At 44.2% G+C, this 26,680-nt stretch overlaps 1 protein-coding gene across 1 annotated transcript in view; it reads right to left on the bottom strand.

Moving 5' to 3' along the window:
- The window catches only part of MEI1 (meiotic double-stranded break formation protein 1), a 37,789-nt gene that overhangs the window by 1,713 nt on the left and 9,396 nt on the right, over nt 1-26,680 (bottom strand). Inside the window, exons 9-29 of the mRNA XM_059846550.1 lie at nt 26,555-26,671; nt 25,940-26,039; nt 23,323-23,457; nt 22,665-22,779; nt 21,469-21,587; nt 20,309-20,450; nt 18,810-18,921; nt 18,100-18,160; nt 16,799-16,896; nt 15,908-16,082; nt 15,658-15,805; nt 14,826-15,098; nt 11,613-11,778; nt 9,572-9,676; nt 7,803-7,913; nt 7,063-7,244; nt 4,607-4,688; nt 3,938-4,143; nt 3,132-3,213; nt 983-1,089; nt 33-164 (exon numbers count right to left, since the gene is read on the bottom strand). Coding sequence (XP_059702533.1) covers nt 33-164; nt 983-1,089; nt 3,132-3,213; nt 3,938-4,143; nt 4,607-4,688; nt 7,063-7,244; nt 7,803-7,913; nt 9,572-9,676; nt 11,613-11,778; nt 14,826-15,098; nt 15,658-15,805; nt 15,908-16,082; nt 16,799-16,896; nt 18,100-18,160; nt 18,810-18,921; nt 20,309-20,450; nt 21,469-21,587; nt 22,665-22,779; nt 23,323-23,457; nt 25,940-26,039; nt 26,555-26,671 — 2,768 coding nt within the window. The remainder of the gene's footprint in view (nt 1-32; nt 165-982; nt 1,090-3,131; nt 3,214-3,937; nt 4,144-4,606; nt 4,689-7,062; nt 7,245-7,802; nt 7,914-9,571; nt 9,677-11,612; nt 11,779-14,825; nt 15,099-15,657; nt 15,806-15,907; nt 16,083-16,798; nt 16,897-18,099; nt 18,161-18,809; nt 18,922-20,308; nt 20,451-21,468; nt 21,588-22,664; nt 22,780-23,322; nt 23,458-25,939; nt 26,040-26,554; nt 26,672-26,680) is intronic.

Here is a 26,680-nt window from a genome sequence, read left to right as displayed (position 1 = left end):
CCCGTTTTTCTAAGCAGTCACTGCTCTCTTACCTGAGAAAGGAAGAGGTGAAGAGCACAAGCTGTGGCCTCAGGTAGCTCTGCTATGTTGGCTTCTGCTGCCTCCTGAATAATCTGGCTAATTTCTTTTTGAGAAATAATATTGCTGCTCTGATATCTCACAAACTTGAACAAAGGAAAAAATAGAGACATTAAACAGTGGAAGACCCACAGAGTGCAACAGTGACTCATCACTTACAAAGACCTCTTCTGTGCACCATTACTGCAGCACCTTAACCACAGGCCTGATTTTTATACCACTTCTAATGGAACCAGTGCAAATATCTATGTTGATGGTGCTCTGATTTATAGCCAGACTTATTTTGGTTTAACCTGGGAAGGAACTAAAATAAATGAGGTAACCTTTTAAAACTGAAATAAGAACAGCAAATACTCACAGACCCATCTTATATTTGGAGGGGGAAGGTTCACTTTAATAACCCCTTCCTCTCATTCACTGCAATGAGGGCTGTTTCTTCAGTATTTCTGCTGGGTAGGATCACATTCCCCCTCTAGCCCATGGACCCCACATACAGCAGGGTAGAATATGGCACAAACTCTCTGCCCTGAAAAGTCAGGTCTGTAAGGTCCAGACGGGAGAGAAGCTGCAATGCCAAGCAGCCAGCTTGCTCCCTGACTGGTAACAGCAGTTGCATGTTCTCTGCAAGTTTCTCCTTTCCTCCCCAGGGATCCTAGATGATATAAATAAATGTTACCAATGCCAGAAGAGGGAGGCGCTCACTAACAGCAGTTAGTTTCTGCAGGGTGTAGAAGTTCACTTGAAAGTATCATTATTAATAGAGGGCAGGAATACAGTCCCAGGCAAAGCCACAGCAGTATCAGAGACTGTGTTGCATAGCAGGTTAACTACCAATAACCAGCTCACGTGCATTGTGCCAACATACTGGGAAAGACGGGGACCAGCCCACCCTTCTGCTGCTCACCAAAGTCATCAGCCTGAGAACTTCTGGCTGCAGAAAGGACTTCTGGCCCCCACTGAGTAGTGTGAAGAGCAGGAATCGGTGCCACGGCTGTGAAGCAGCGTGCAGAGCTGGGAGAGAAGGAAAAGCCAATCAAAGACAGCTGTAAAACTGCCAAAGTGACAGGCTGAACCCAGCTAAGGACAGTCTTCAATACTGATCCCAAGTTTTCTCTCCTAGACTCCATGCTGTGAAACACTAAAGGGACATTTTTCACTGTTCTTACTTGGTTTTTAATCTGTCACTCTCTGGGCAAGAGCTCAGTCAAGAGGACAAAAGCTTAATAGCTTTTCAAAGCAGAAAATACATATTGTCCATCTTTGCACTGGTACAGGAAGAGAAACCTTCTCCTGGGGTGTATGTCATAAAACAGTGAGAGAATATCTTTAGCCTGGGGTTTTAAAAATAATGCCCTCCAGTTTCAATATGAAGACAACTCTCCTGACCTCAGTTTTTTATTTAGCTGCAGAATACCCTTTGGGTAATGAAGAAAGCCCTATAACAGAAGCTGAACAAACTGAATCTGGATCTGCATCAGACAGTGGACGATGGAGACCAGCCAGGATGATGGTGGCAATGCAGTCAGTAGAGAAAATGCTCTTACTAAAGAACATACACAATAAGATAACATGTATTAGGTAAGGCCATAAGTCTATGATGGCATGAAGTCTTTCACTGAACGTTAAAATTAAAATGTTATCACCTTGTATTTAGTACAGGTTAGGAGCATGGGATGGACAAATATATCAGCTGATATACTCTGTTATACTATAGTAACTCACCAGAGTTTTGAAAAGGTCTCTTTTCCACTAGCAGTCACATAACCTCCCTATTGCCACTACAAGAATCTTTCCCATAGGAAAACAACACTGAAAAATAATGTCAAATATTTTGGGGATATCTTTCACCTGGGGTAAATAAGAAAGTACCAGCACTGTGCATGAGCCTGCTCTTGGAAATATCTCTGGACCAAATGAGGGTTTTAGAAAGCCTCAAGTGAGTCAACTCCTAGAGGCAGAGTCCAGGACAGACTCTTTCCAGTGTTCTTGCATCTTTCAGCCAAATAAAGGTATGACCCTCATTCTGCTTGGAATAAGGAAACTCTTGTTACTGCTGTTATGAACTTCAGCACCACAACAGCAGCCAAAGTGACAGGTTCAGCTGTTGCTGCAGCAGCATTTCATTGGTTTAATCCCAAATGAGCAGAGCCTCCTCATAACTTTTTTTTTTTTTTTTTTTTTTTTTTTTTTTTTTTTTTAAATTCAGCCTTTTAATAGCCTCCCTTCAGCTACTGGTTGTCGTTCGTCTGCAGTATTACTTCTTTATCCAACCACTTCCTCTCTCCCGCCAGTGTCCCTTTTGCCTGGTGTTCATTCACTCCATTCCCTTCCCTACTGGGGTTTAAACAACTGAAGTGAACAGGTCAGGGTACAGAGAACTTTCTGATTTAAGAACAGAGCCAGCACCTGAACTTCGTGGCAGGAGGCTGACAATAAGCAGAAGGGTCTATTCTTCCCCCCAACAATGTACAATGTACATGGTACAAATGTACAATGCAGTGATATTATGTTATACTGAACACATGGTACACATTAGGTTTGACGTGCATTCTGGAAACTACAGTCAGAATTCACCCCTGGAAAACCAGAATTTCCATCTTCCATTCCCTAAGGCTGCCTAATATCCTGTTCTCCCTCCCCTTCCTTCAGGGCCAAGCTATGACCAACAGTGCCCTTTTGTAAGACACATCCTGTTCAGATCCTCCCTCCCATATGTTTATGGTCTAAAGGTTTACAATTGGCCTGAAGGTCAAAGACTATTCCTATACTCCTTCCATTCCCAAACCTTTCCCTCTTACAGGGCTGGAGAACTACTTTTTGCCTTCTGGAGAGCATCTTGGTGTCCAGAGCCAAAGTGAAGGTTCATGCAGGGGAGCCAGGCACTCTGATCTCATCCCACAAAGCACAATATTACCTTTAGGCACATAAATAATTTTTCTTGTTTGGCATAAACTGATTACACATTTTCTCCAGGGTGCTACTCGATAGAGAACAAACAGCTCAAAATCACTGCAGGAGGGGAACTAGGAGAAGAAAGAGCACAAAGACTTTACCAGCATCCCGGTTCTTCACATACAGGTATTCCACTAAGGTTTCTAGGCAGGCAACCACTGCCTGAGAGAGCAGCAAGTCTTTCTGGAATACCAAGAGAAAGGAAAAAAAAAAAAAAAATCAACAAACCCAGTCAACAGCTATTGCAAGAGGAAAATTCATAAAGTGCCAGGATCAGAAGAGTATGCAGCACAGGAAAATAACACCTTTCATCTCCTTCAAGGAATGCAATGTGCTGCAAATTATCTGTCACATCAAGGAGCCAGACAGAGCTATGACTGCTTATTTTGAGAATAAAAATAATAAGTAACAGCCTCCAAAGAATAAAGATAGGAGCCCAACACAGCTTAAGAGTTAAATGTAAACTGATGTACCCTGGAGCCCAGCATCACTTGAGCAAGTTAAATGTATGCTGATGCACTTACTACCCCCAAAAGCACCTTATCAGGGGCATGGGGGATGGACTGGGATTTGTTATACATTTCCCACATCTGTCCCTATGGATGTGGCATCCCTGCAGAGAAAGAGATGGGAATACAGAAATTGTCATTAGTACACAGAATTTCAGCTACCCAGTTGAACAGCAGGGAGCACCGCATAGCTTGATTTACCTTCTCTCTCACTGCACTGTGCTGCAGCAAGAGCATTTCCCCTCCTCCTCATCACATGCCTGTAAGGGGTGGAAAATAAAGGGAGAAGAAAAAACAAGCAGGCAGCCCCTTTGATTCTGCAGAAGGGTGGTTTCTCCTCAGCTTAATGTTCCTGAAGCCCAACACTACCGTTGTTCCAAAAGTCATATTTTATATACCTGCAACTGGACATGCACCAGAAGGTTCTGCAGACTGACAACAAGCGAGAAGACCTGCTGCATGGCAAGGGGGTGCAGGGCAGTGTCCTGCAGTGATGATTGCTGTGGTTCAGTAGCACCTGGGGCTGTGTTTTGGCCAACAATCACCAACAGGGAGGAGGAGAAGTTCTGTCGCAGGACAGCTCTCAGGAACTGCATGATGCTCACTAGACAGGGAAACGCTTATTAGTGTGTGTCAGTGTTTTTCTCTGCTCTACCCTGTGTGCTGGTGCCTGTGCTACATAGCATGGGAGAGGGTGATGAGAGAATATGTGAGCTTAACAGCCCACCAGAGATGTCTGGCAGCTGCTGACAGCTGTAGACAGGAACGGCAACATGAGTTTCTTTGTTCATCTCCTTCTTTGAGACACTAACACAGTTCACACTCATTTCCAGATGTCACTACCAACCTCCAAGGAAGATCTGTCCAAACACAGGAGAACTACAGAACTTCCCTTTTGCCCCTTCTCATCTCCAGTTACTCATTTACAAAGTCAAATGGACCAAAGTTTTCAGATTCCCTCCAGCACCCCCACCATTCCATTCCACAGTCACCAGTTCTCCCTTGCTGCTTGTATCATGATACTAGTGGCTGCTTCCAGATAAGTCCCCCTAACAGATGCAAAATACCTAACAGCAGGGTTGGCTTCTTATTCCTGAAGATGACTGCATTCAGGACTTCTGTAAGGTCTACAGAGAGTGTCTGGTGAACCTAGAAGAGAATTAAATAGAAGAGAAAAAGTGGTGCTGGTTTGGAGCAGATAGAAAGCTCCATTATGTACTTCTAGTTCTTAGACAGTACCCTATGATGACCACTGAAAACCAAGGGAACAGCAGCCTGGCTTCAGGAGGCTGACACAGAAGGAAGAGTTACATCATTGGACTCTCATGTTTCACTCATCACTAGCCTGAACTGCCCAGCTTTCAAACCATAGTCTTGTTCTCACTACTCCCTGCAGGACCTCTGGCATGTGGCTGTCAGCCTGCCAAGCACATGAAGTGGCAGAAACAGCCACCACCAAGGTGGGTGTACCTTAGCCACAGAACCAGGCGGCAAGACTGAAGAGCCAGGCAGCCAAAAACCAGCAGTTTTTGGCCAGAAGCTGTCCTTGCCTGCTGGAGCTGGGGCCTGCTGAGAGCCCAGGGATAGGAACTATTGCATGGGTGAAGGTGGCAGAGGAGTTTAGGGACTTGGGAACTAAGTGAAATAGGAACGGTGGGCTTGAGAGGGAAATCTGCAATACATTGTTTCCTTCACAGAACAGCCATTCAAGGGCAAGGCCATGAAGGCTCAGAGAACACCAGAAAGGTTCAAACTCTTCAACAAGCCAGAGAGTTGATATGGGAAGGCAGGCATAAGGATCACAGGGCTGATTCCTTTAGATACTCTTCTGAAGAGAGAAATATTCCACAGAGAACTAGGAGTAGCTCCTGCAACATGGTGGCAGTGGCTACTCACCTTAGAACTGACAAGCCAAAGCCTCTAATAGCCTACCATCCATGAGCCCTGTTTATTCACAGGGTAAAGCCAGCAGCAGTAACACAGTTAAGATGTAAGCTGGCTATGGCCAGACAAGTCCTCACTATTAACATCAGCCTGAGATGAATGTGGCCATTTCTTGAGGCCACTGTTCTCCTCTAAAAACTGCAGGCTCAGAGAGACAGCCTGTCATCAGCTCACATTCACAGCCACAAAGGTGCTCTTAGGAGAGTCTCCAGGATGCTTTCTGCAGCTCCAGCTACACTGAACAGCAGAAAGAAGCAAGAGAAGTGACTCTTCTGCTTCTTCCCCTTCAACAGAAGATTAGAAACACTGACAATTAGAAATGTTGAAGATCAGAAACACTGAAACAGTCTTGAAGCATTTCAATTTCCCAGCTGTATCTGCAGTTTCTGTCCTCATCTCTGGTGCAAAAACATTTCTGGGTTGTACATCATAGCACATCAAGCCAGTGGTATTGATAAAACCCAGTTGCTTATAAGCAACAGGCTTATAAGCTGCTAAATGATTGCACTTCAAGGATCAATAGGAGCTGAGAGCATCACTCCCAGGAGATGAAGCTCAATACTTGACATTTGACACTAGAATGTCGTTTGGGACTGGCACAGCACCAGACACAGCCCTGTTTTAGAAACTGAGAATGCGGGCTGTACTTAGCAGCTCACAGAGCAGGGCCAGGTTGCATTCCCACAGCTGACAGTCTGTACAAGTACCATGCTCTAAGCCCTAAGCAGAGGCTGCATGCTGACAAAGTAATGGGTGCAGACTTGGTCTGGGCTGGTCTTCTGGAAAACATCTTCCCTCAGCATTAGAAATCCAACCCTTGCTTTTCTGTGCACACGCATGCATGTCCTTAATGTGGTTTTATCATCTGCAAACAGGTGTTCCATCTCCCAAAGAGCATACTCTGCTGGGCATAACTGCAAGAGCAGAGCTCACAACTCATGACACGCTCTCTAACTCCGTATCAAGAGAGGTCTGGGTAGATAGTTCAAAAGGAAGCATTTTCCCTTGTATTGGCATTGGAAGATGCTTCCTTCAAAGTTGTAAATCCATTAATAGCTGACAACTCCAGCTTAGATGTCTTGTTGGACTGAAAGCATCAAATACAATGACAGCTGCCCACATTCATAAGAGCTTGCTAATATTGAACACTTACTTACCAATAATAGGTTCTATCTCACTACTGATCATTTTAGTAACAAAAAAGCAGTTTACAACATGAGAGCTGTGCCTTTCACCCCTAGTCTTTCCTTGAGGAAGGTTTTAAAATATTTTTTGCTCTGTCCTGAAGAGGAAAGTGATTTGGATCAAGAAGGCTGGGTATGCACTTCTCCCCCCAGGATTTGCACCCCTCTTTAACTCTTCAATTATTCATGTATCAGACCTTCAGGGACATGCTAACTTCCAGTCCTGCTGGAGAGGTGCAGCAGGGAATAACTTGTGGACAATAACAAAAGAGAAATCAACACAATCAGATGACAGGCCAAAGCAAAACACTTATATATATATATACACATATTTATTTTTAAGGTCTATCCATGTGCTGACTCTGAACACTAGAGTGGTTTAGAGTGGTTCTAACCTCAGTATTGTAGCGATGCTGATAAAGCAAAAGAGATGCCACCAAAAGCCATCCAGAGCACAGCAAGGCATCTTCAGATGACAAGGAGGCAGGTCTGGAAGGAGGAGACCACAGCCAGGTGCATTCCAAAACCTTCTGCAGGACTTCCAGCAAGGACACATTGGAGAGCAGCACAGCCACTGCTGCATGAGAGAAACATAATCAGAGAGGGTGATGGGATGGCACAGGCTAAACTAGCTTGACAAGCACAACAGAAGTGCAGAGCACACCCCTGCAGCAGTGAGGTAGCCCAGCTGCCACAGCTCATCTGAGTGAGGCTGTCCAGCTACTGGTATTCATCTCCCAGAGCACAAGCAACTGCTCAGCCAACTAATCAACTAACAACACAGTAGGAAAGTCAATTAGAGATTTTCCCTAGTATTGTTTAAATTTTTGAACAATGACAATACCAGGATATTTCAAGCTAGGGACCAAAGGCCCACTGCTGTGTTTATGAACAAGAAAAATACAGTGATTCTGTCTTTCAGCAGCCAATTCTTGAATCATGAGAAGGCAACAAAACTCCAAACTCCTCAACTTCAAAAACTTCATCCAAAGTATGAAATGGTCTTTAACTATAATGCTGTGTCTGGATGGGGAAACATCCACCTTACCTGCAAAGACAATTAGAATACAGTCTCTGATTGTCAAGCTACAACCTCACTGAAATTAACTTAGTAATCAATACAGTCTTCCCTCACCTCTCTGTTGACTACAAGGTGTTGTCTGATGAAGGCTCCAGTACAGAAAATTCAAGGATGGCTGCAGGAGGTCAGTGTCCCTTGGCCTGCATTTCCCACAGAGATTACAGACTGGAAACAAAAGAAAAGGTGTAATAAGGACACCAACTTAAGAGAGCACCTCAGCAAATGAAAGAAGTCAGTCAGGGGGGAGGGAATTCAGACAAAGGGAAAATAAACACAGCACAGCACAGACAAAGCAACAGGTGTTTGCTCTACTGTGTTTGCTTTAGAGTGGACAGTGCAGTGAAGGACGAGTGCAGAGAGGGGAGAGGAATTGAAAAAAGATATATTAGAGTGCATTTATCACATTGGGCAGTAATGAATCCAAAAGCAATGGACTTTAGGTTATCTGTTTCCACAGCGAAAAAACTGCAGTGTGAGTTATCTGCTACCACAGTGTGAGTTTGATTCTAGTGCTAGAGCAAGCATAAACAATGATGTGACTGTCTCTCATGGTGACCAGACTGGGGAAAGCCATGGAGAGCTGCGCTCCTCCACTCACACCAGGAGTAAAATGTCATGTTTGTTGTAAGCACCAACACTTAGCAACAATGTTTAGTAAGAGTTAGGGAGGTAAATCCAGGACTGCAGGGCTCAGCAAAACTGTCATTGGAGATCTTTTGGAGAGCTTACAACTTGAGTAAGCAATTCTCAGAAAACACACATCAACACGCCCCTTCCATCTAAGAGGCCTCATTAGAGAAGAGTGTCTTGCACATCCACCCCTAGAGAACACAGTTAGGAGGCCAAGGAGGGAATAAATGGGGTGGCTGGGGTAGGGAGAGAGTTGTGTGGAAAAAGAACAAAACAGAAAGCAAGAGCAAAAGGGGCTTGTTCCTCCTGGAAGAAGCTGAGCTGTGTTCTAAAATCACAGCAGCTAAAAAGGCTGGGATAAAGAGGTAGTGGTTCCTCCACGGCCCCAGCTCCCTTGGCTAATGAATGTCTGAGAAATGCCACTTCTTTACAAGGGCAACACAGGCAGCCCTGAGATATGAAACATTTCAGATTGAAGGGGATAGTCCTTCAATGTCTGCTGGAGAAACCAATTTGTCAGAGCAGGGAAGAGATGAGAGAATGGATCAGCTGAACTTTCCTTCTAGTATCTGTTCTTTTTTCACAGCTATATGAACCTCCAATAGCCAAGTAAGAAGGCAGAAGTCACCAAGTAAGGATCACCAGACAAGGCAGCAGGTTATGGTATGGTAAACAAACACAGCCTGCTCTTCTGTCTTTGGGGTGGAGTGGGCAAGCCCTGCAGTTGGTTGGGAGCCATATACTCTGGATTCACATTCCAAGGAAAGCCCAGTTTCACTAGACTTCCTGATAGCTGATTAACAGGACATGACTGTGGCCTGAACCCCACCAGACTATTACAGCAAGGATGGACAGGAATGATTCAGGAAGCACAGCAGCCATGTGGTCACGTGCCAAACCAATGACAGTCACTGACCCTGAAATCTTGTCATGGTCAGGGGAATACTTTGGCCACCTTGTGAGGTTTCAGACAAAAAATGTATTGCAAAAGTAAGAGGAAGAGAACCTGGGCTTTGTTAACTGAGTTAGTTACCACAACTCTTTACAATGCTCTGGCTATGAAAGCATCTCAAAGCAACCATTACTATAATGCCAGGTCAATCTTCTCTCAAAGGACAAGGAGCAAGCCCCTAATCATCTTATGGAACAATTAATAAATGCTTCCCTGGGAGAAGATGGATGCAAATACTCACCCTGGTGAATCAGCTTAAAGTCTGTGCTGTCCAGCTCCCTTATGCCCTTGCTCCGCAGCTGCACCAGGAAAAGAAGGCTCAGCAAAACAGGCAGGTTCCTGTTAGCTAAGAAGGGCACAGACAGCTTAGCCTGTCAGCGAACTCCAAACTGTTGTACCTTAAAGTGTGCCAGGAATTGTTAATTTTCTGGCTGCAGGATAAGGACGCACACACACACACACACAGCCCCAACATCTCTACAGTCCCCTCTGGAGCAGGTCCCCTTTCTGGCTTGGCCTGAGCCACACCTGAATACTGCCAACACCACTTCAGGAGCAACTAAAGAAGTGGGGAAAAAGGGGCTAGGGTCATTCACACCCATCATGAGCTATGTAAGGAGCATGTTCCTCACACTTTGAAATTGATACTGCTAATAAGCTAGAAGTCATCCGCCCTTTCTAGACTGCTCCCTTCCTGCCCACTTGACCATTACTGTTACTTTTGACGGCAGCCCAGCTGCACAGCATTTGTTCTCCTCCATCTTGTGAGACTGGAAAAACGCTGTCCATCCCATCCCACAAGGAGGGGCAGAGACAGAAGTGAGAACCTCACACATCAGGCCTGTATGTAAGGAAAATTGAGCTATTAAGACCACCAACCCCACAGAGCAATCTTCTCCCTACTATTCACTTTTTTTGCTGTGCTGTAAGCAGGTTAAGATTTTGTACTGTAGACAGCCATACGTACAGCAAGCAAGTATCACCTCCAGTAAACGTTTTCACAAAGGCACATGAGTTTTCAGTTTTGAGGAGAAAACACTTATGGGTGTCTTTAATGTTTACATATTCCTGATGGAGTCCAACTATTGGGCTTCCTTCTTGTCTAAAAGCAGGCTGGCTACTGTTTGAATAGGAATGCAGATCCCCTGGACTTAACTACCCCAGGCCTCACAGAGATGCCTGTGTGCTGGGAGACAAGGAAGTCTGTCTCCAGAGTACATCTGGTGTTTGACTTTCTGGATGGGGTTGCCAGGATGTCACTTAATAAGTTCAAGATGCAATACAAAGAAGAGCTACACATATTAACAGTAGCAGAAGGGCTCAAATCTTGCAAAAGCTCCTATAGCTCAGTGTCCTACCTCCATCACCAGTGGTTTGGAGGAATAGGTCTGACTCTCTATAGGAAATGGAACTTGGCCTCCCCACAGCTCCATGGCATCCCTAGATCAGCAACAGAGGGACATGCAAGTTCAAATGTGCAAAACTCCAACAAGATCAGACCTAGATGATCTTGTAGCCTCATGCTCTACCATCCATCCCAACTGCTGCACAACAAAACACTTGAAACAGAGCAGAGCTGTTAAAAACATCAGTGGCCCCCTCAGGAACAAAAGAAGTTGTGCTAAGTCTCTATCCCGAAAGAGCCAAGGACATCTTAGCACTGCTGCCTCTTTCAGTTCAAGCTCACGGACTGGTTTGCACAGCACCTTTCTTAGTGGGACAACAGTTCCAACATCACAGACAGGGCTAGTAAGGAAAACAGGGATTTCCCCCAGTCAGAGCCTTGCTCCCTTTCAGAGACCTAACAAAGTTATAAGATCTTGTGATACCACAGTGCCTGTTTGGGGATCAATACCATGAATGATTCAATCCTTGCTCCTGATTTCTGTGTCCTGGAGCTGTGTATACTCAGGCCACCCACATGTTTTGCACAAAGAAGAGGCAAAAAGGAGGATGTCTTTCAGCCACCACTTGGGCCCCTATTCAAGCAGGAAGATTTACCAGCACAGCTCTCCATTTGAACACTGACAGCAGTATACAAGAACCCTGCTTTGGTTTAACAATCACAGTTTGAAGCCAGAACAACCTAAATTAGAAAAAAGGCTCTCACTTCAAAATGAATCCCTGAAAAAGGAAACTAAATTAGTACAGTTTTGTCCATAAATTTCCCCATGCAGGTAAGTACTGAAGCTACATCAGCAGTTCAAAACCACTTTATCCCAGACTGTGTTCCTACAGCTAATTGATCTTACAGCAAGACCAAATCACAGAGGTGGGGTCACCTTGTAGGGTGGCTGAGCTGCTCTCTACCAGAAGCTGCTGCAGAATCTGTAAAAATCGGCTCCGAAGGAGGTCACAGACAAGGACATCCTCATTTCTTTCCAGAAAAGTCCTTAGAGTCATCAATACCTTCCAAGCCACTTCCACAGAGCTTGAGCAGACCAGGTCCTGCAAAGGAAGAAACAAACACATTACCTTTCTACCCTTAGGTAGAAGTCCTAAAGGCAGAAGTCTTTCTGATTAGGCAGAAGTCACCACTGTTTAATACCATTATGCTAATCTGGTGCCTTGGGAAACAGCCTAATAAAGCACCATTAAGATTAAATACAGAACTGAATAAAGCAAAAGGACTCATGTCTGTTAGGCACCTCTCAGTAATATCCCATTTAAAGAATTATTTGGTTCTGTAAGTGTAAGGGTAACATACATTTAAGGTCACCGTTTTAGACCAGGGAGAACTAAACAAGAGAACAGAATCTCTGGCACCTCTGCTCTGCATGTTGTTTTGAAAAATCAGCTTGCATATTAAAAATGCTTGTCTAAAATCAAACTTATTAGTCAGTCCATAATTCCTAACTTTCAAAAGGCTGGCAGCCTTGTATGTGCAGTAGTAACATAACTAAACTGCACGAAACATATGTAAGCTGGGCAAGCAATCAATCACAGGAAAGGGGAGACTCATGTACACAGCTCACAAGCCTGCCTCTTGACTACAGGCCTTTGTCTGGAGTCTCTGAGCTGGATCCCACAGCCAGTAGGCTTAATTTGGGCATAGTCTTCATGTTGAGGTACATAACAATAAATTCACTTGCACGGCATGTACAGAGACAGTTGTATAAATATCAGACAGAAAATGCCTGGTAGTGCTGACATAATATGACCATCTGAACACATATTAGGTCAGCACTACCTTTCCTCTCTTCCTGCAGTAGTCCTGGCTACTGCATTGCAATGGTGGAGTTGAAGAGGTAAACAGGAAACTGGTCTCAGCAACTGAGCCTACAGCCTGCCTGGACAGCTTGCTGCCCCTCCCAGCTGCCTTCCCCTATCACCCAGCAGTACTGCATCCAGACTTCGATGATGCAGAGAAAATGGCTGTGGGACCCCATACCCAAGGAAAGCAAATAAAGAACAGGCTGGCTGTGCCAGAAAAAGCTTTCTAGTTCTGCGACAAATTCCTGTCTCTAGCAGAGACTTTCACAAATAAAGGGCAGGGAGATGTCTGCACAATCATCTCTGCTGACTTAGATGTGCTTCATATGACATTCAGGAATGTAATCTAATGTCTCTGCTCTCTGAGAGAGCACCTCAGACCTGGAGCATAGAGAAGACAAGTGGGACAGTGTGTCATCATGACTATATTCACCCCCAGATGAACACACAGAGCACAAAATGACACGAAGCAATGGCCACAGCCTTTCTGGTCCTGGCAAATGCAGCATTGTGTTAATCGGTTCCTTCCTACCCAGAAGCTCAAGGTCTCAGATGAAGTCACTAACCATCTGTTATATCTAATCCAGGCAATTATTCAAAACAGATAAGCAAAGAAGTCATCCTTGGAAGGACATTCATTTTTGTTTCACTGTACCATGCAGAGGCCTTTCCACTCCACTAGTGCATTCTGAAGCTTAGGTTATTCATCTCATAAGTTTTCTTTACATCTGACAGTATATTTATCCCTGCATATTGCACTGTTTTATTAGTCCATCTAAATTCAGATTGATTATGCTTTTCCACAATTGAAAGGTGAATTGTCAAAGCCTGTGACTTATTACAACTCACTTTAAAGAGTGGAACAGAGCTAAATGAATTTATTTCTGCAAGAGCACATGGCAAGGCAGAAAAGGGAAAGCAGGAATGTTGTACCATTCAGGGAAGGGAGACACCATTTATGTTTTGCTTATTGACAGACCTGCTTCAGTTTGTGAAGTGACGGGTTCCAGAACTACTGCCAAAGGTAAGAGTGTGGACAAGCCTCATGGGACACTTCACTTCCTTAATTTGTCCTGATAAATAAACTCATTGCTCACTTTTACTAATGCTCTGCAATGGTATCAAATGCCTGGATGCTGTTACCTACTCTGCAACATCATCCCAACTGTGAAAGAACTGCCCCACCTGAGAGCTCTCCTGGCAGTCATTTCAGATATTAAAATTTAGCCATAGCCTCTTAGATCAGAACAAACACGTTCTGTAATGCCCACTGGATGCCCACTCAGAGTTAAGCCTTGCTTCCTCTTACTTCTTTACCATCTGCTGACATGGGCTTGCCTTCTCAGTGATAGTTAGTTTTAATTTCTCTAAGGGACTGGAGAAGAAATATCACAGTTCTTAGCTTTTGCCCTTACAGGCAAATCTCATGTTCTTCTGTGGAAAAGTTAGCTAATATTTACTATGTGACTGGCTCGACAGTCATGGGACAAGAGGCCACTGATGGGGAGGGGTGACAGAAAGGTGAGAACAGTGGAAGTGAGAAAAGGCCTCTAAGCAGCCATCAGGACACGATTGTGTCATGATTACATGGGTTAATAGAGCTCATTACACCAGCTAAAGGCAAACACACTAGCCTGCTACTTCAAGGCCCCTTTCTCTCCTGAACTGATTAATTTTCCCTGTCACAAGACTATTATTTTATCTTTTAAGAGCAATAAAACATGTTATTTGCAGTCCTAAAAACTCAAGAGTACTTCAAAATTCTCTGACAAGAGTCTCTAGTTAAAATGAGACAAAATGAAAACCTCAAACAAACAGAAAGCTGTGCCCTCAAGACCTGTTCTCTGCACAGTGCTTTTTCAGAGTTCTTGTTCATTATACCCTTCTCATCTGTGAGTAGCAAAGCTTTGCTCCCAAATTTGCAAAACAGATTCTTCAAAGGCTGGCACTGAAGAATCTGGTGTACTCAGCTGTGTATCTGGATAGAGGAAGGAATGGGATTTTTCATGACATACATCAGCATAACTCTTCAGATCCCTGTCCAGCCAGCTCTCAGAGGATCCCTTCCTGTCACAGTGGATGGATGACAGAGAAAGAGATAACACACATACAAGGTCCCATTTTCCACATAAGGCTTCCCTGGCAGGTGGAAGTCTGTGTACACACATATGGCTCCTTCTATCAAAATCCTTAGTTTTATAACATCACTAAAAGCCTTAAGACCCAAAAAGCCCCCAAAATCAGGGCCAAGATAGCAGCTCGTCCTTGTGAAAGCCACATACCAGTAAAATAAGCAAAATGCTGGAATTGCTCTTCAGAATGGGAAGCAATGGATTAGCACTGTTCAGCTGATCTGACGAGCCAAAATCAGCTTCTTCAACCTCAGTCTGCTTGCAGTCCTCCCAGGTAAACCAGAGTTGGAGCACTTGGTGCCCAAATCTCCCCATGAGCTCAGGGTAGCGCAGGAAGAATTTCAGCAGAAGAGGACAATGGACATAGACCAAGCTCAGATCTGGAAGATTATCCAGGATCCTTCTTATGGTAGACAAAGATCTCTGGTAAAGAGGGAAATGGGAAGTGAGACAGAGAACAAAATAATCACTAATACTGAATATAAAGCATCTGAAGTGATGAGACTTTACTGCAAGAAACAGTCACACTGCCTTTTCAGCAGACAATCAAACACATCAGTTAAACATCATTTTGTGAAGTCCATTTGCATCAAAAAGGCTAAGAAAGCTGTAGGCTTTATACAGAGCTCAAAGCTGTGCAGCAGCAAAGAGCCATATGGGAACACTAGAAAGCCTGCTGCAGAGGCTGGAGATGTGTTTGGGAGACTGAGCTATGAAATTCATTATATTCTATATGTGAATTCACAGCCTATCCAACGCAGTTACACTTCCCACATATACACAAGTTTTTATTCTGTCATATCTATATTCCCCTGTGTATTTTCATAGCTAACTTTCCAGAGTGTAGATGCACTGCACAGTCTTCACTCATTCACTGCTCACCACCTATGCCAAAATACTTTCTACAAGAAGGTTGATGTGAGTGGAGAGAAACCTTAGTTTCAACAAAAAGGCTCCAAGAGGTAGGAATGAAATCTTTTACCACATCCAGGGCTTTGCCTTTGTCCTGACAGACAGCAAGGAGGTAAAGTGCAGCTCTGAGTATGTGTGGAGGGGGACAGTCTCCATGGTCCTGTGTTGACAGGAGAAAATTTCTTACAGCTAGAAATAATTCTGCATCTGGAACAAACCTGCATTGAAGGAGATTGGAGTGGAAATAGTAACAATAGATATGCTTTACCCACCAATACATGGTATGTAATGGCCACTTGCTTTGTATAGTCTTGGCTCACCTGTCCCCGAAGGTGTAGGCAAAGTATAAGAGCAGTAGGAAACAGTGCTGCTGGCTGCAAAGAGACTGATCCAAAAAGAAAGGCTCAGGGCTTTCAGATAGGAGGAGAAGGCTTTCAGCAATGGTGTAGTTTAACTGAGGCAGACCCTTCTGCAGGAGCTCAGACATCTCCTGCTCTAAAAATAAAAACATAAGCAGGCAGGAAATGATGAGCAATGTCTATGGAACAACTCCACAGTCTGCATACACCAAGCACACCTCTGTGATTTGGCATCAATAGTGGTGTGAGACCTGATTTAACAGAGCTGGCTTTAAGGATGAAAAGACAGTTTAAGGATGAAAAAACACAATCTGTTTGAGATTCTGAGCCCTTTGCTGATGCTGCCTGCATGGTGACCAACCACTGCTAATGGGAAAAGTAACTTTTCTGATGTAGAAACTGTCACCTCATTTGTTTGGGACTTACCTATTATGAAAAGTTACAGTACAGACAGGAAGGCTTTATAGAGTATGCCAGAGGGAAAAAATTACCTTAATCTGCAGATACGCCACTTGACTGTGGCAAATAATTTTGTTTCAATTAAGCATGCACAACTGTGCTAATAAATGCCCCCATGTAAACCAAAACCATAGGCAGATGAAATGCATTCTTTCAGGTAGGGTTCCAAACTCTTCAAAAGGCATTTTCTGAGTGTTTTCTGTGCTGGTGCTTGCTGGACCAGCTTAAAAACAAGCTGGGGAAAAAAAAAAAATCTCTCAGTCAAGCTTTGTGTGTCCTTCCTTCCCTTCTCCTTTGTCCTTTTCTATCTTTTTTTTTTTCACCTGTTGCCTAAACAGAGGATGGCAGGGCCTCAAACTAAATAGAGCAATTTTTCTCTTTCCTCAAACTTGCCCTCCTGAGAAGAAGTTCTCGTCTTCTCTATGGCTGAGTAAAGGTTCAAGCACAAGCTGCAGAGGAAGCTGGAACAGGTGTGATTCAGGACAGGATTACTGTGAAGAAGAGCAGAAAGAGACAGTAAAGGAGGCTAGAAATATCCTCTTCCTACTTCTGATATCACACACTGTCTGCCAGAACCTCATTTTACTGAATGACTACATACAAGCACCTGCCCCATCACAAGAAGACTCTAGGAGCCAGCCTAGGCTTCCAGGAAAATTACAAGTTCCCAATGGACTCACAGATGTGGTGGTGTCTGCAGTGACAACAGTGAACACATTTATACCTTGGGCCAGTGTGAATACAGTGGGGTACTCCCATAACCATCACACCTTGTCTACACAGAGAGTCCTATAAGGACAGGACCCCTAACACTGCAGAGAATGGGAGGTGTTTAAGGGTAGCTCACAATACAAGGATTCCACTGGCAAACAACACTTATTGCCAGGGATGAACACTGAAGAATGCCAAAATAGCAACTAAAAGGGTGAGAACAGCTATTTCCAAATATTTCTCTCTCTCCAACCATTTTCTTGCAGAACAGGACATAAGCAGACATGTTAACACACCATCCTTGGCACAGCAGAGTGCTCTATTGAGAATCCTAGATCACCCCCACCACACACCATTCACAGGCACAAATGCCCCCACTCAAAGTCCCACACTAGTAAACTGGACGAGGAGTGCTGTGTGTTTTGTTTACTTTTTTAATGAGGTACAGTCACAGGAAAGAGGAGGTAAAACATCTCTGCAGATTCACAGAGAGTCTCCCCAAATACTCCTCAACCTAGAAATCATAGCTTCTACTACTGGAGATCTTTTGCAATGCCTGCTACTGAAGTTATCCTCCTTCCCCCCATTTCTAATATATTATCACACCACAAGGAACATCAACAGTGGTAGTAAATGCTTAGGAAGCCAGAGCTCAGATGGAACTGATGCTACTGATACTTCTCTTCAGAACACCCACTGATCTGACTACTCCAAAGTCAGGCTGCTCTATCTGTGCAACTCACGACAGAGCACAGAATTCTCCCAATGCCGTGTAAATCCATCCACCCCCTACCAAACTGCTTCTCCCTTCTCCCACATCAAGCTCTTCTACTGTCAGTAACCATTTACATTTTTCAGTAAGACACAACCATTCCTGAGTCTTCCAGCCTCTCATCTTGCCTAATCAGGAGTATTAGATAAGGCATGGTCTACTTTCCCATCTGGAAATTCTTGGCTCACTAACAATGCACACATCACAATACCTCTGTACAGAGCAAAATCTGGCCTTCAGCTCCAGTGTCAGTCGGATGAAGGATGAAGATGCTAGAAAGAAAGCAAGACAGAGATGTCAAAGGAGCACAGAACATGTATGATAAAAAAAAGAGTAGGCAGGTCCCATAACCACCCCCACACATCTCCATACAGGCCTGGTGAAGAGGGCAGGCCATCTCAGTAAGAATATACATATTAGGCTGCCTTTCAGAAAGTAAACTACTCCAAGTTTGGGTGTGAGGAGAGTATCTGAGATTAATTTGTTTTCTCAGGAGAAGTGAAGATTTGCCAGTTTCACATGTTTAGAACAGAGGAATTGTCTGCATTACCTCTCTGATCTGTGAAGAATAAGGCACACATAGATTAAACTATGATTTCTACATAGTAAAATCCCAACAATTCCAGCATAATCCCTGTCTACAGGAACAGCCAATTTAATTCTGAATTATTCCAGAGGGAAGGATAAAGCTGACACAACATTCTTATCCTAAATAAAACCTGTCCCATCATCATTGCTAGACCAAATAACTTTTCCATCCTGCTGAACACAACCAGGCACTCTATTCTTACTCATATAAACTTGTAATAGAATCCTCCCCATAAAGTCTCAATGTTAGGCTCATTGCCTCAGTAATATGCAGCAGCAGCAAGTTCCACCAGTTAAGAGCACAGAGAACACGATGCCACAATACCCTCATACCCAGCTTCTTGGAGAACTTTTTCCTCATGCTTGGCACCACTGTAAAGAGGGTGGTGAGTGCTGAGATGAAAACCTCTGTCACTGACGGGCTGACAGCCCTTTCCAGATAGCTCTGTGGAAAGATAAATACATCAGGTGCACAAGATGCTATAAACACTGAATGCGGCAGCTTCCTTCCAGCCTCCTGCCTGCCCAGAAAGTCAGGTTTCTAAATCCAAACAAATGGAGTAGAAATTCTTTTACCAAAATGCCAGGCAGCAGAACAGGCTCACAGAGCACTTTGAACACAACTAATAGTCCCCTGCCAGCACTATGAGCTGTGCTGGTAACTCTGCAAGACATCACACCAGACAAGAAACCTCTCCTGGACTCCAGCAGGCAACCAGTTAGGCCTTAATGCACAGTGGCTGACCCTACTGCCCTACATTGCCCTGCAAGCTACTGCTCTTACAGGTCAGATGGATAATTCTCCTATACAACATAGGACATATGTTTAAATGCAGCTGACCTCAGCAACACTTATCACCTGTGCTTCAGTGCTTCACTGAGCAGTGGCAACACAGGCATTTGAGCTCTCTACAGAATCCAGCCCTGAACTGTTTAGAACAGAATGACTCAACTCACTCTTGTTGAAGGTCACTGGACAATTTTCTCACAGTCCATTAATTTTTACCCAAGTTCAATAAGCAAGAAACAGAACACTGACTCCAGCTCTGCCAAACTGGACATGCACTGCACCCTCCTGTCAGGGAGGAGAACAGCAGTGTCACTGCAGCTGCCTACCAAGAGATTGGTTAAGAAAACACCAACCAAAACAACTGCAAGAATCCATACACCTGTGCCCATCACATAGCACAAGCAAACTTTATGAAATGTTAGGAACCACAACAAAAGTCCCATTGTTTTGACAATTCTGCTTGAAGTGTCTTAGGGACAGGCCTGTATGGAACACTAAAGCACTCATGAGTCTCCACAGCTTCTTTTTAAATCATGTCACAGGCCTTACTGAGGCACAATGCTTAATACTGCCCATGCAGACTGGGCAGCCTCATCAGTACCTTCTGGGAAGAAGCACAGAAATGAAATTGCAGGTGCAAACCATGGCAGCTCTCTGGGACACAGGCAAGTTTTGAAAAAGTGGCAGAAGGGGGAACAGCAGTTCAGGCACCCTTCATTTCCTGACACATCTGGAGCAGCAATGGATCCCACAGCATGGTAGGTAGGCTATGGGATTGCACAGTTTGAAGAAAGACCCTGACATCCACATGGAAACTTTATGAATTTCTGCACCCTCTGAGAACATACACTAACGTTTGCATGAACTATATAATTCCATATTTGGCTGTGGAAAAGTGACAAATGTCACAACTGTTACAACTGTTCTTGGTTTACTTGACATGCCCTGTTCCCCAAAAAACCATTTGTGCAACCCCCTCTTGGTGCTTGACAGCACCTCTCCAGGTACCCATGGAACAGACCAAGTTCAAAAGAAATCCTACCATGACCATGGGGATGCAGAGACTGTCACAAATCCTCAACAGGAACTCAGAGAAGTTGCTTAGTGTGTCTTTGCTCTCAGAGTTGGGGGCAGTGAAAGCATTCTCCTGGGCCATGAAGTCACCCTGGAATTCCACAGCTAACCTACAAACACACAGTGGATAACAGAGGAAAGAGGAAACCTCCTCACTCTGTAAAGGAAGCCAGGAGATACTAAATTTTAATCACTATTTTCACCATAAAGGACCCACAAACACTCAATGGGTTGGAAACAGAGGAATCTGGCAATCACACTCAGTTACCTCTTGAGTGAGGCTATTAAAAGTCATCAAGGTTGCACAACAGTACACGTTGGGAAAGGAAAACTCAGTTTCTCTGAAGAAAGCATGTGCCGTGGGAAGCTATGGTGTGGCAAGACTGGTTTTCAGCCATACCAGATGAACAATACAGCAAACCTTGTGAAAATCAGCTAAGGGACCATTTAGCTGATATAAAATCCATGACAGAACCCTGGGTCAGTGCAGAAAGGCACGTCTGATTCTGGCTGGATTATCTCAGCCAACCCAAGTGATGCAAGGCAAAAACTAACTTGGCCAGACCACCCTAAAAGCTGATCCTGATTCATTCTGATTCATACACAAACTCATCTGCCACTGTCTGATGTGCAGCTAAGGGTGCCAAATAGCTCTGATGAAGCAAAAGAGGTAAAGTTGGTGCCTATAAACCCACTTCCAGTAACAGGTCACAGACATGAGCAAATCCAAGGCCAGCATCTGGAGCAGATATACATTTGTTAAATGGCTAATCCCCTCTGGCAGTGAAACCACATAGCATAGGAATCTGGTTTAACACATACCTTCCAATAGTTCTTACATTATCAGCAGTTTGGTGAATTTTCAAGAAGTCTCTCAAAGCCCAAAGACATTAAATAAACTGACAGGTCCCAGGCAAATTTCATGGGAGACATATTCAGGTGTCACAAAATTTTCACTATTAATACATACCACTGACTCTGCTGTTTCATTGACCAGTGCCATGCACTGAACTCACCTGTGATATTTCTGTGGTGGAGCTGGGTGGAGGAACATAGTCACAAGGACAGAAGAATGGATAGACATGGACACACACCACCCACCCACACACCTTCCTGACTTGTCCTCACCTGCAAGCATTTCTGAAACTTTCCAGGGTATTGAGCAAGAACTGACCCTGTCTCTGAGGAACTCTACCAAGATTTCTGTTTGCCGAGTGACTCTGAGACACTGAGAATAGGAGATCGCCCTGTTAAAGGAGAGAAGTCTTTAAAATCTTATGTCCACTTTCAGAAAAAAATAGCTTTCTCCTCTGACACCGGCAGTAGGAGGAACAACAGATTGCACTTCACTCCTTCACACAACAATATTTTTTACTACCGTGCTTTCCCAGAGAGGGCAGAGTTAAACAGCTCGTGTATGCTCTTCCTAGGGAGGACAGAGTTACAGAGCTATTAATTCTGCACTGCCCTGTCTTTAGAATCTGTATTACCATGATTTGATCTAATCTGAGTTTTAAGCACTTCAGCTAATGGAGCTTTAAATCCTTCTGAGAAAACTTTGTACTTTTTAAAATTTTGTTTCCTCCAAATACTCTTCAGACAACACAGCAGAGTTCTTCTCCTTGCTTAGCAATGAAATCTTAGAAGTTCTTCTACTTTGGCTCAGAGTTTTAAGCAGCTATCCATGTACTAATTCTTGTTCCCACACAGCATCCCACTGAGTTAAGCCTGAAGCCAACTGAAGCGTCAGAGTTAATCATTTGCCCAAACTGGGAACAACTTGGAACTCAAAATCTGCCTTTAAGCCTTAACCTGTTGTGGTGGTCTTCTCCATAATACCAGAGGAGGGCACAGCTGCACACTGGCGCCCGGCAGTTCAGAACTCCTTCTCCATTTCATGCTGAGATACCTTGGCAGAGGTATCATCATTTCCCATTTTCTCCTTTTAAACACAGCCTGCATATCCTCACTATCTAATTTCCTTCCTGTGAAGCTCCTAATTCTTAAAAGGACACCTAGCTCTGTGTGTGTGGAAACTGACTGGCCAACATCTGCCTATGGGACAGAAAGCACTTCTGCCTTCTTCAGGCAGAGAAGGCCAATATCAGGTACCACAGAACTTGGGTCTAAAAAATGTTCTTAATGAATCAGGAGATCTGCTACTCCTTTGAGTATGGAGGTGTTCTCCCCACTAAAGGCACAAAATCTAAACCTATATGGCTCTAAGCCTACAGCAAGGGGATGAAACATACATAAAACATCAACACAGGAAGATCGTCACTGTCCTGCTCGGTCCTACCAATGAGCAACAGCTTTTGACTTACTGCATGCCTCTTACTACTCTGTGGTGGGGAAAGGTCAGCACATCGCTTCAGCACTGCCTCCAGAAGCCTCTGCAGTTCTTCATATGGGACTGGAGGGGAGCTCAGATGGTCCTTCCTTAACAAGTGAAGACAAAGACAAGAAGCACAGTCCCTGCAGGGGACATTCCACTAGGAAGGCAACACCATCAGAAGTAACTGCTCTTCTGATGGAAATATGCCACTGCCACTTCTCTCCAGCAGAGCATAGTAAGGTCACAATATCTGAATAGTGTCTTCACCCACACATAAGCCCAAACACACTCTCAGTGCTCTGTCTGCTCTGACTACAGTCAGGAAGCCCATGACTCTCCAGAGTCTTATGTTTATTATTATTATCAATCTGGATGGGGCACAGAGTGACAAAGCCACAGCAGCTGCTGTACAAGCCTGCCTGGAACACTAGGTCCTTCCTGCAATGACTTGCTGCCTGCCACAGCTTCATTGCTCTGGCAGCTTTCCTGAGGTGGGTGGGAAGCTGGCTTGCTGTACCCACGCCTGCCTCAGCCACAAGTCCCACTGCAGAGCACGTTCACCCACACAGCCACAGGGGAACTGCAAAGCCCAAGACAGTATCAACAGATCTATCTGAAGAAAAGTCTGCAAATACATTCCTGCCTACCTCAGGAAAGCAGCCACAGCTTTCACAGCCTCCACTGCCACCTCCAGCACTGGGCAGTTCACTGTCTCCATCAAAACATCAATGGCTTCTATACATACACCTCGGTTTGTGAACAATTTGATTTCCACTGGTTGCCTGTGAAGACCAAACAAAGTAAGCAAGGAGAATGTTGTCAGAGTTAGGTAACTGTAGTGCCCTTTCTTCATTTCAGTAAATGGACAGCTGAGCCATGAGACGGCAGCCATGTTTTTCAGTATTGACAGCCAGCTGCTCTCAAGGAGGTACTCTCACACTTGACCAGGTAGAAGGTTTGCTATAAAGAGGAAATTTCAACCAGTCTAAAGCCCTACCATGATAAAACATCCATAGCCTGGATAACTGTGTGACTACTCCAGAACACTGTCATGAAAAGCACAAGAAAAGCGAGCTTTGCAAAATATAGTGACCTCTGTGCCTTGGACTCTTTGTCCAGGCCGTCTGCTCTGACATTTTTGAGTTCATCTAGCAACTTATATTTTTAAGTATACAAGCAAACATCACCATCCTAGAGGATAATGCCATGAGAATAGCTTCTTTCACTACACTCCTAATACCAGATGCTGCCAGGGCAGGAGCCTTCACAAACTTGAAAAGTAAACAAGAAAATAAACACAATCCAACTGCTTTGACAATCCTTTTCGACAGTAAGCATTTTGGTCATCTGTGACCCAACACCTTTGAGCATTCAGCATGAGAGGATGGAGGAACAATAGGCCATTAATTCCATTATTGGACAGAGCTGTGTAAATGGCAGACTGTGCTCATTTGGGTCCTGGCAAGTCAGGTACAATTGGAAGGGCAGGGGGAAGACAGGCAGTTACATGCAGACAAGAGGCACAAACAGCCTGCCAGAGGGTCCCTCCAAAGTGAAGCAAGAAAAGCATCACAGCATGACAGGAGCCACATTTGGGAGCCAAAACTATTCCCTGTTATCCAATTTTCTCAGTCGTGCCTGACTGAAGAAAGCCAGGAGCACATGCTCTCCTGCACAAATGGGAAAGCAAAGCGAACTTCAGCAGAAATTACACTAGTAGCCCAGTTACATGGCAAAAAGGGAACAGAGGAAGAACCACTCTTTTTAGTCACTCAGTGGGATGGAACCCAGCTTCTCAGCCACCTCACATTCTGCTGTGAGAAAAAGCTGTGAGGCGGGCATGGCAAGGAAAAGGACTTGTGGAACTCAGCCATCAGGAGCCAAGCGACAAGTGATGCACTGAACTTCCAAGTTGCTTCTACTCACACTGGGTAATTCTATTAATCCTCTGTATTTCCTTTCTTTAATCACTGACCTTCTGAAGTAAAACACATCAGGAAGAAAAAAGTCTTCACTGACTCATGCAGGGAAGAAGGGATGGAGGAGTATTGTTGACTCATTCAAGATGCACAAACCCACTTTCAAGATGGTGCACTGTGATATCTTTGGGGCCTGGGGGGAAAGTGTGAAGGGCAGCACTCTTCCAGCTTCCTGCAATCTCTCATCTTTGGGCCCCAAACTGCACCTGCCACATTGATTATGCTGGGAGAGACAAGGGTCACTCCAGGGAGAGCTACCCAACATTCCTGACATACTGCCAAGGGGAGCAGTATGTCCTGCATGGACCTCACCAGAATGTGTGGCTCACTTACACAAGAGAATCCAGCTGCAAGCTAAAACCAAGATGAGAGGTTCCAGCATAAGATCCCTTTCCCTATTATGATATAATTTCAAAGATTTCTAAGGCAAAGCTCAGAGAAACAGAACGGGTGTACGAGAAAATGAGAGCAACTGCACAGAGTGTTCTCTTTGTTTTACAAGCATAAATGCTGTAATTAATGTTCCCAATGTCCCGGTTTCTCTTTTTGACAGATCCCACACTGGCATCACCACACTGTTCTAGCACTGTTGCTTTTTTTTCTCCTTTTTACCCTGCCACTTGCTACAGAATTGACTATGACATTCCCAAAATTCTGCTCAAGGGCTCTCTTGAGGGATCTAAGTGGCAAAAACGAGACTCTGTCACTAGCATGACAGGACAGGAACAAGATCATAAAGGCAAGAACAGGAAGCACAGAAGAAAAACAAGCCAGTGTATATTATTTCTTAGCAAAAAACAAGAGGAAAAAAAGTGACAGAAGACATTAATATTTCAGCCTAGAATTTGTTTTTGCAGTTTGAATTTAGCTCAGATGATGACAGAAGACCAGAGGCCATGGAGTTTGCATGCTTTGTTTTGTCATAGAGGCACACTTAGCAGGAGCTGGCCTGCTCACATATGCCTGGACCTTCCTGGCCTTCTCTCCTGCTCTGTCTACAGCTGAAAAGAGATTTCACCTCCCTAACTGGCAAAGAAGCAGGAAGAGGAAGATTTAGTGGTGGATGTAAGCACAAACAAGACAAGCTGGGAGGTTCAGAAACAACCATCAGGCCCTTCTTTGCAAGAATAAAGGAGATGAGATTGTTCAGCACCATCTTTCAAACACAAAAACTCTTGTGTGTAGATATCTGGTCTTGGACGAAAATCTTAAAAGCAAAAGCCTCACAGTTTCCATTTTGGGGGTACCAAACTCTGCCTGCAAGCCTGACAGGGTACTCCCTTACCGTTTCAGTATTTCAGTGAAGAGCAGGAGCCCTTGTTTGTGCAACTCCACATTGTTCAGCAGCAGGACACCTTGGAGACTCCTCACCAGAGATTCAATGCCTGTACACGTTCAAGAGAAGTCACAGAGAGGCTTTTAACATTCCAGATTCCAGAACAGAAGCAAAATTAATTTTTAAAAGGAAGAAAGATTTGAACAAATATTGTTCTGATCTACTGACAGAAACAACTGTCCAAAACTGTTGAGTGTTCACTCAGCTCCCTCATAACACTCCTCAACCTTCACTGCAGGAGATAAGTCCCAAAGAACAGAAGGAATTTAACAATTCTTCTTAAATCTACTCTTGGCATATCCACAGAAATACTTAATAGTAACTCAGAGAGTGTCAATCATGATAACTGGTTATTACAATGAATTAGTGCTCATCAGAAACTCATTAGGACAATGACATTATAAATTCAAGCTATGTTGGACATCACAAACATGTCTGATAGGTACTTATTTTCAGTCCTTTATCCATCCTGACTGGAAATTGTGGTTGTGTGTAAAGTGCTGGAATTCAGCTAGAGGCACAAGAATGACTGCAGTCACTGTGCCAGCAAGGTTGATGACTCACCATACACAGTGTGACACTTGGAGAAGAAAAGGCGCTCTTCAGTCAGGAGGAGCAGGCAGCAGTACACTGACCAGATGAGGATTTCACTTTTGCACAAGAGACACTCAAAGAGGAACTCTGCAAACA

Source organism: Haemorhous mexicanus, chromosome 5 (assembly GCF_027477595.1).
Source record: "Haemorhous mexicanus isolate bHaeMex1 chromosome 5, bHaeMex1.pri, whole genome shotgun sequence".
Lineage (NCBI taxonomy): Eukaryota > Metazoa > Chordata > Aves > Passeriformes > Fringillidae > Haemorhous > Haemorhous mexicanus.
The sequence above is the reverse complement of the archived record's forward strand: the minus strand, read 5'-3'. Positions and strand labels throughout refer to the sequence as shown.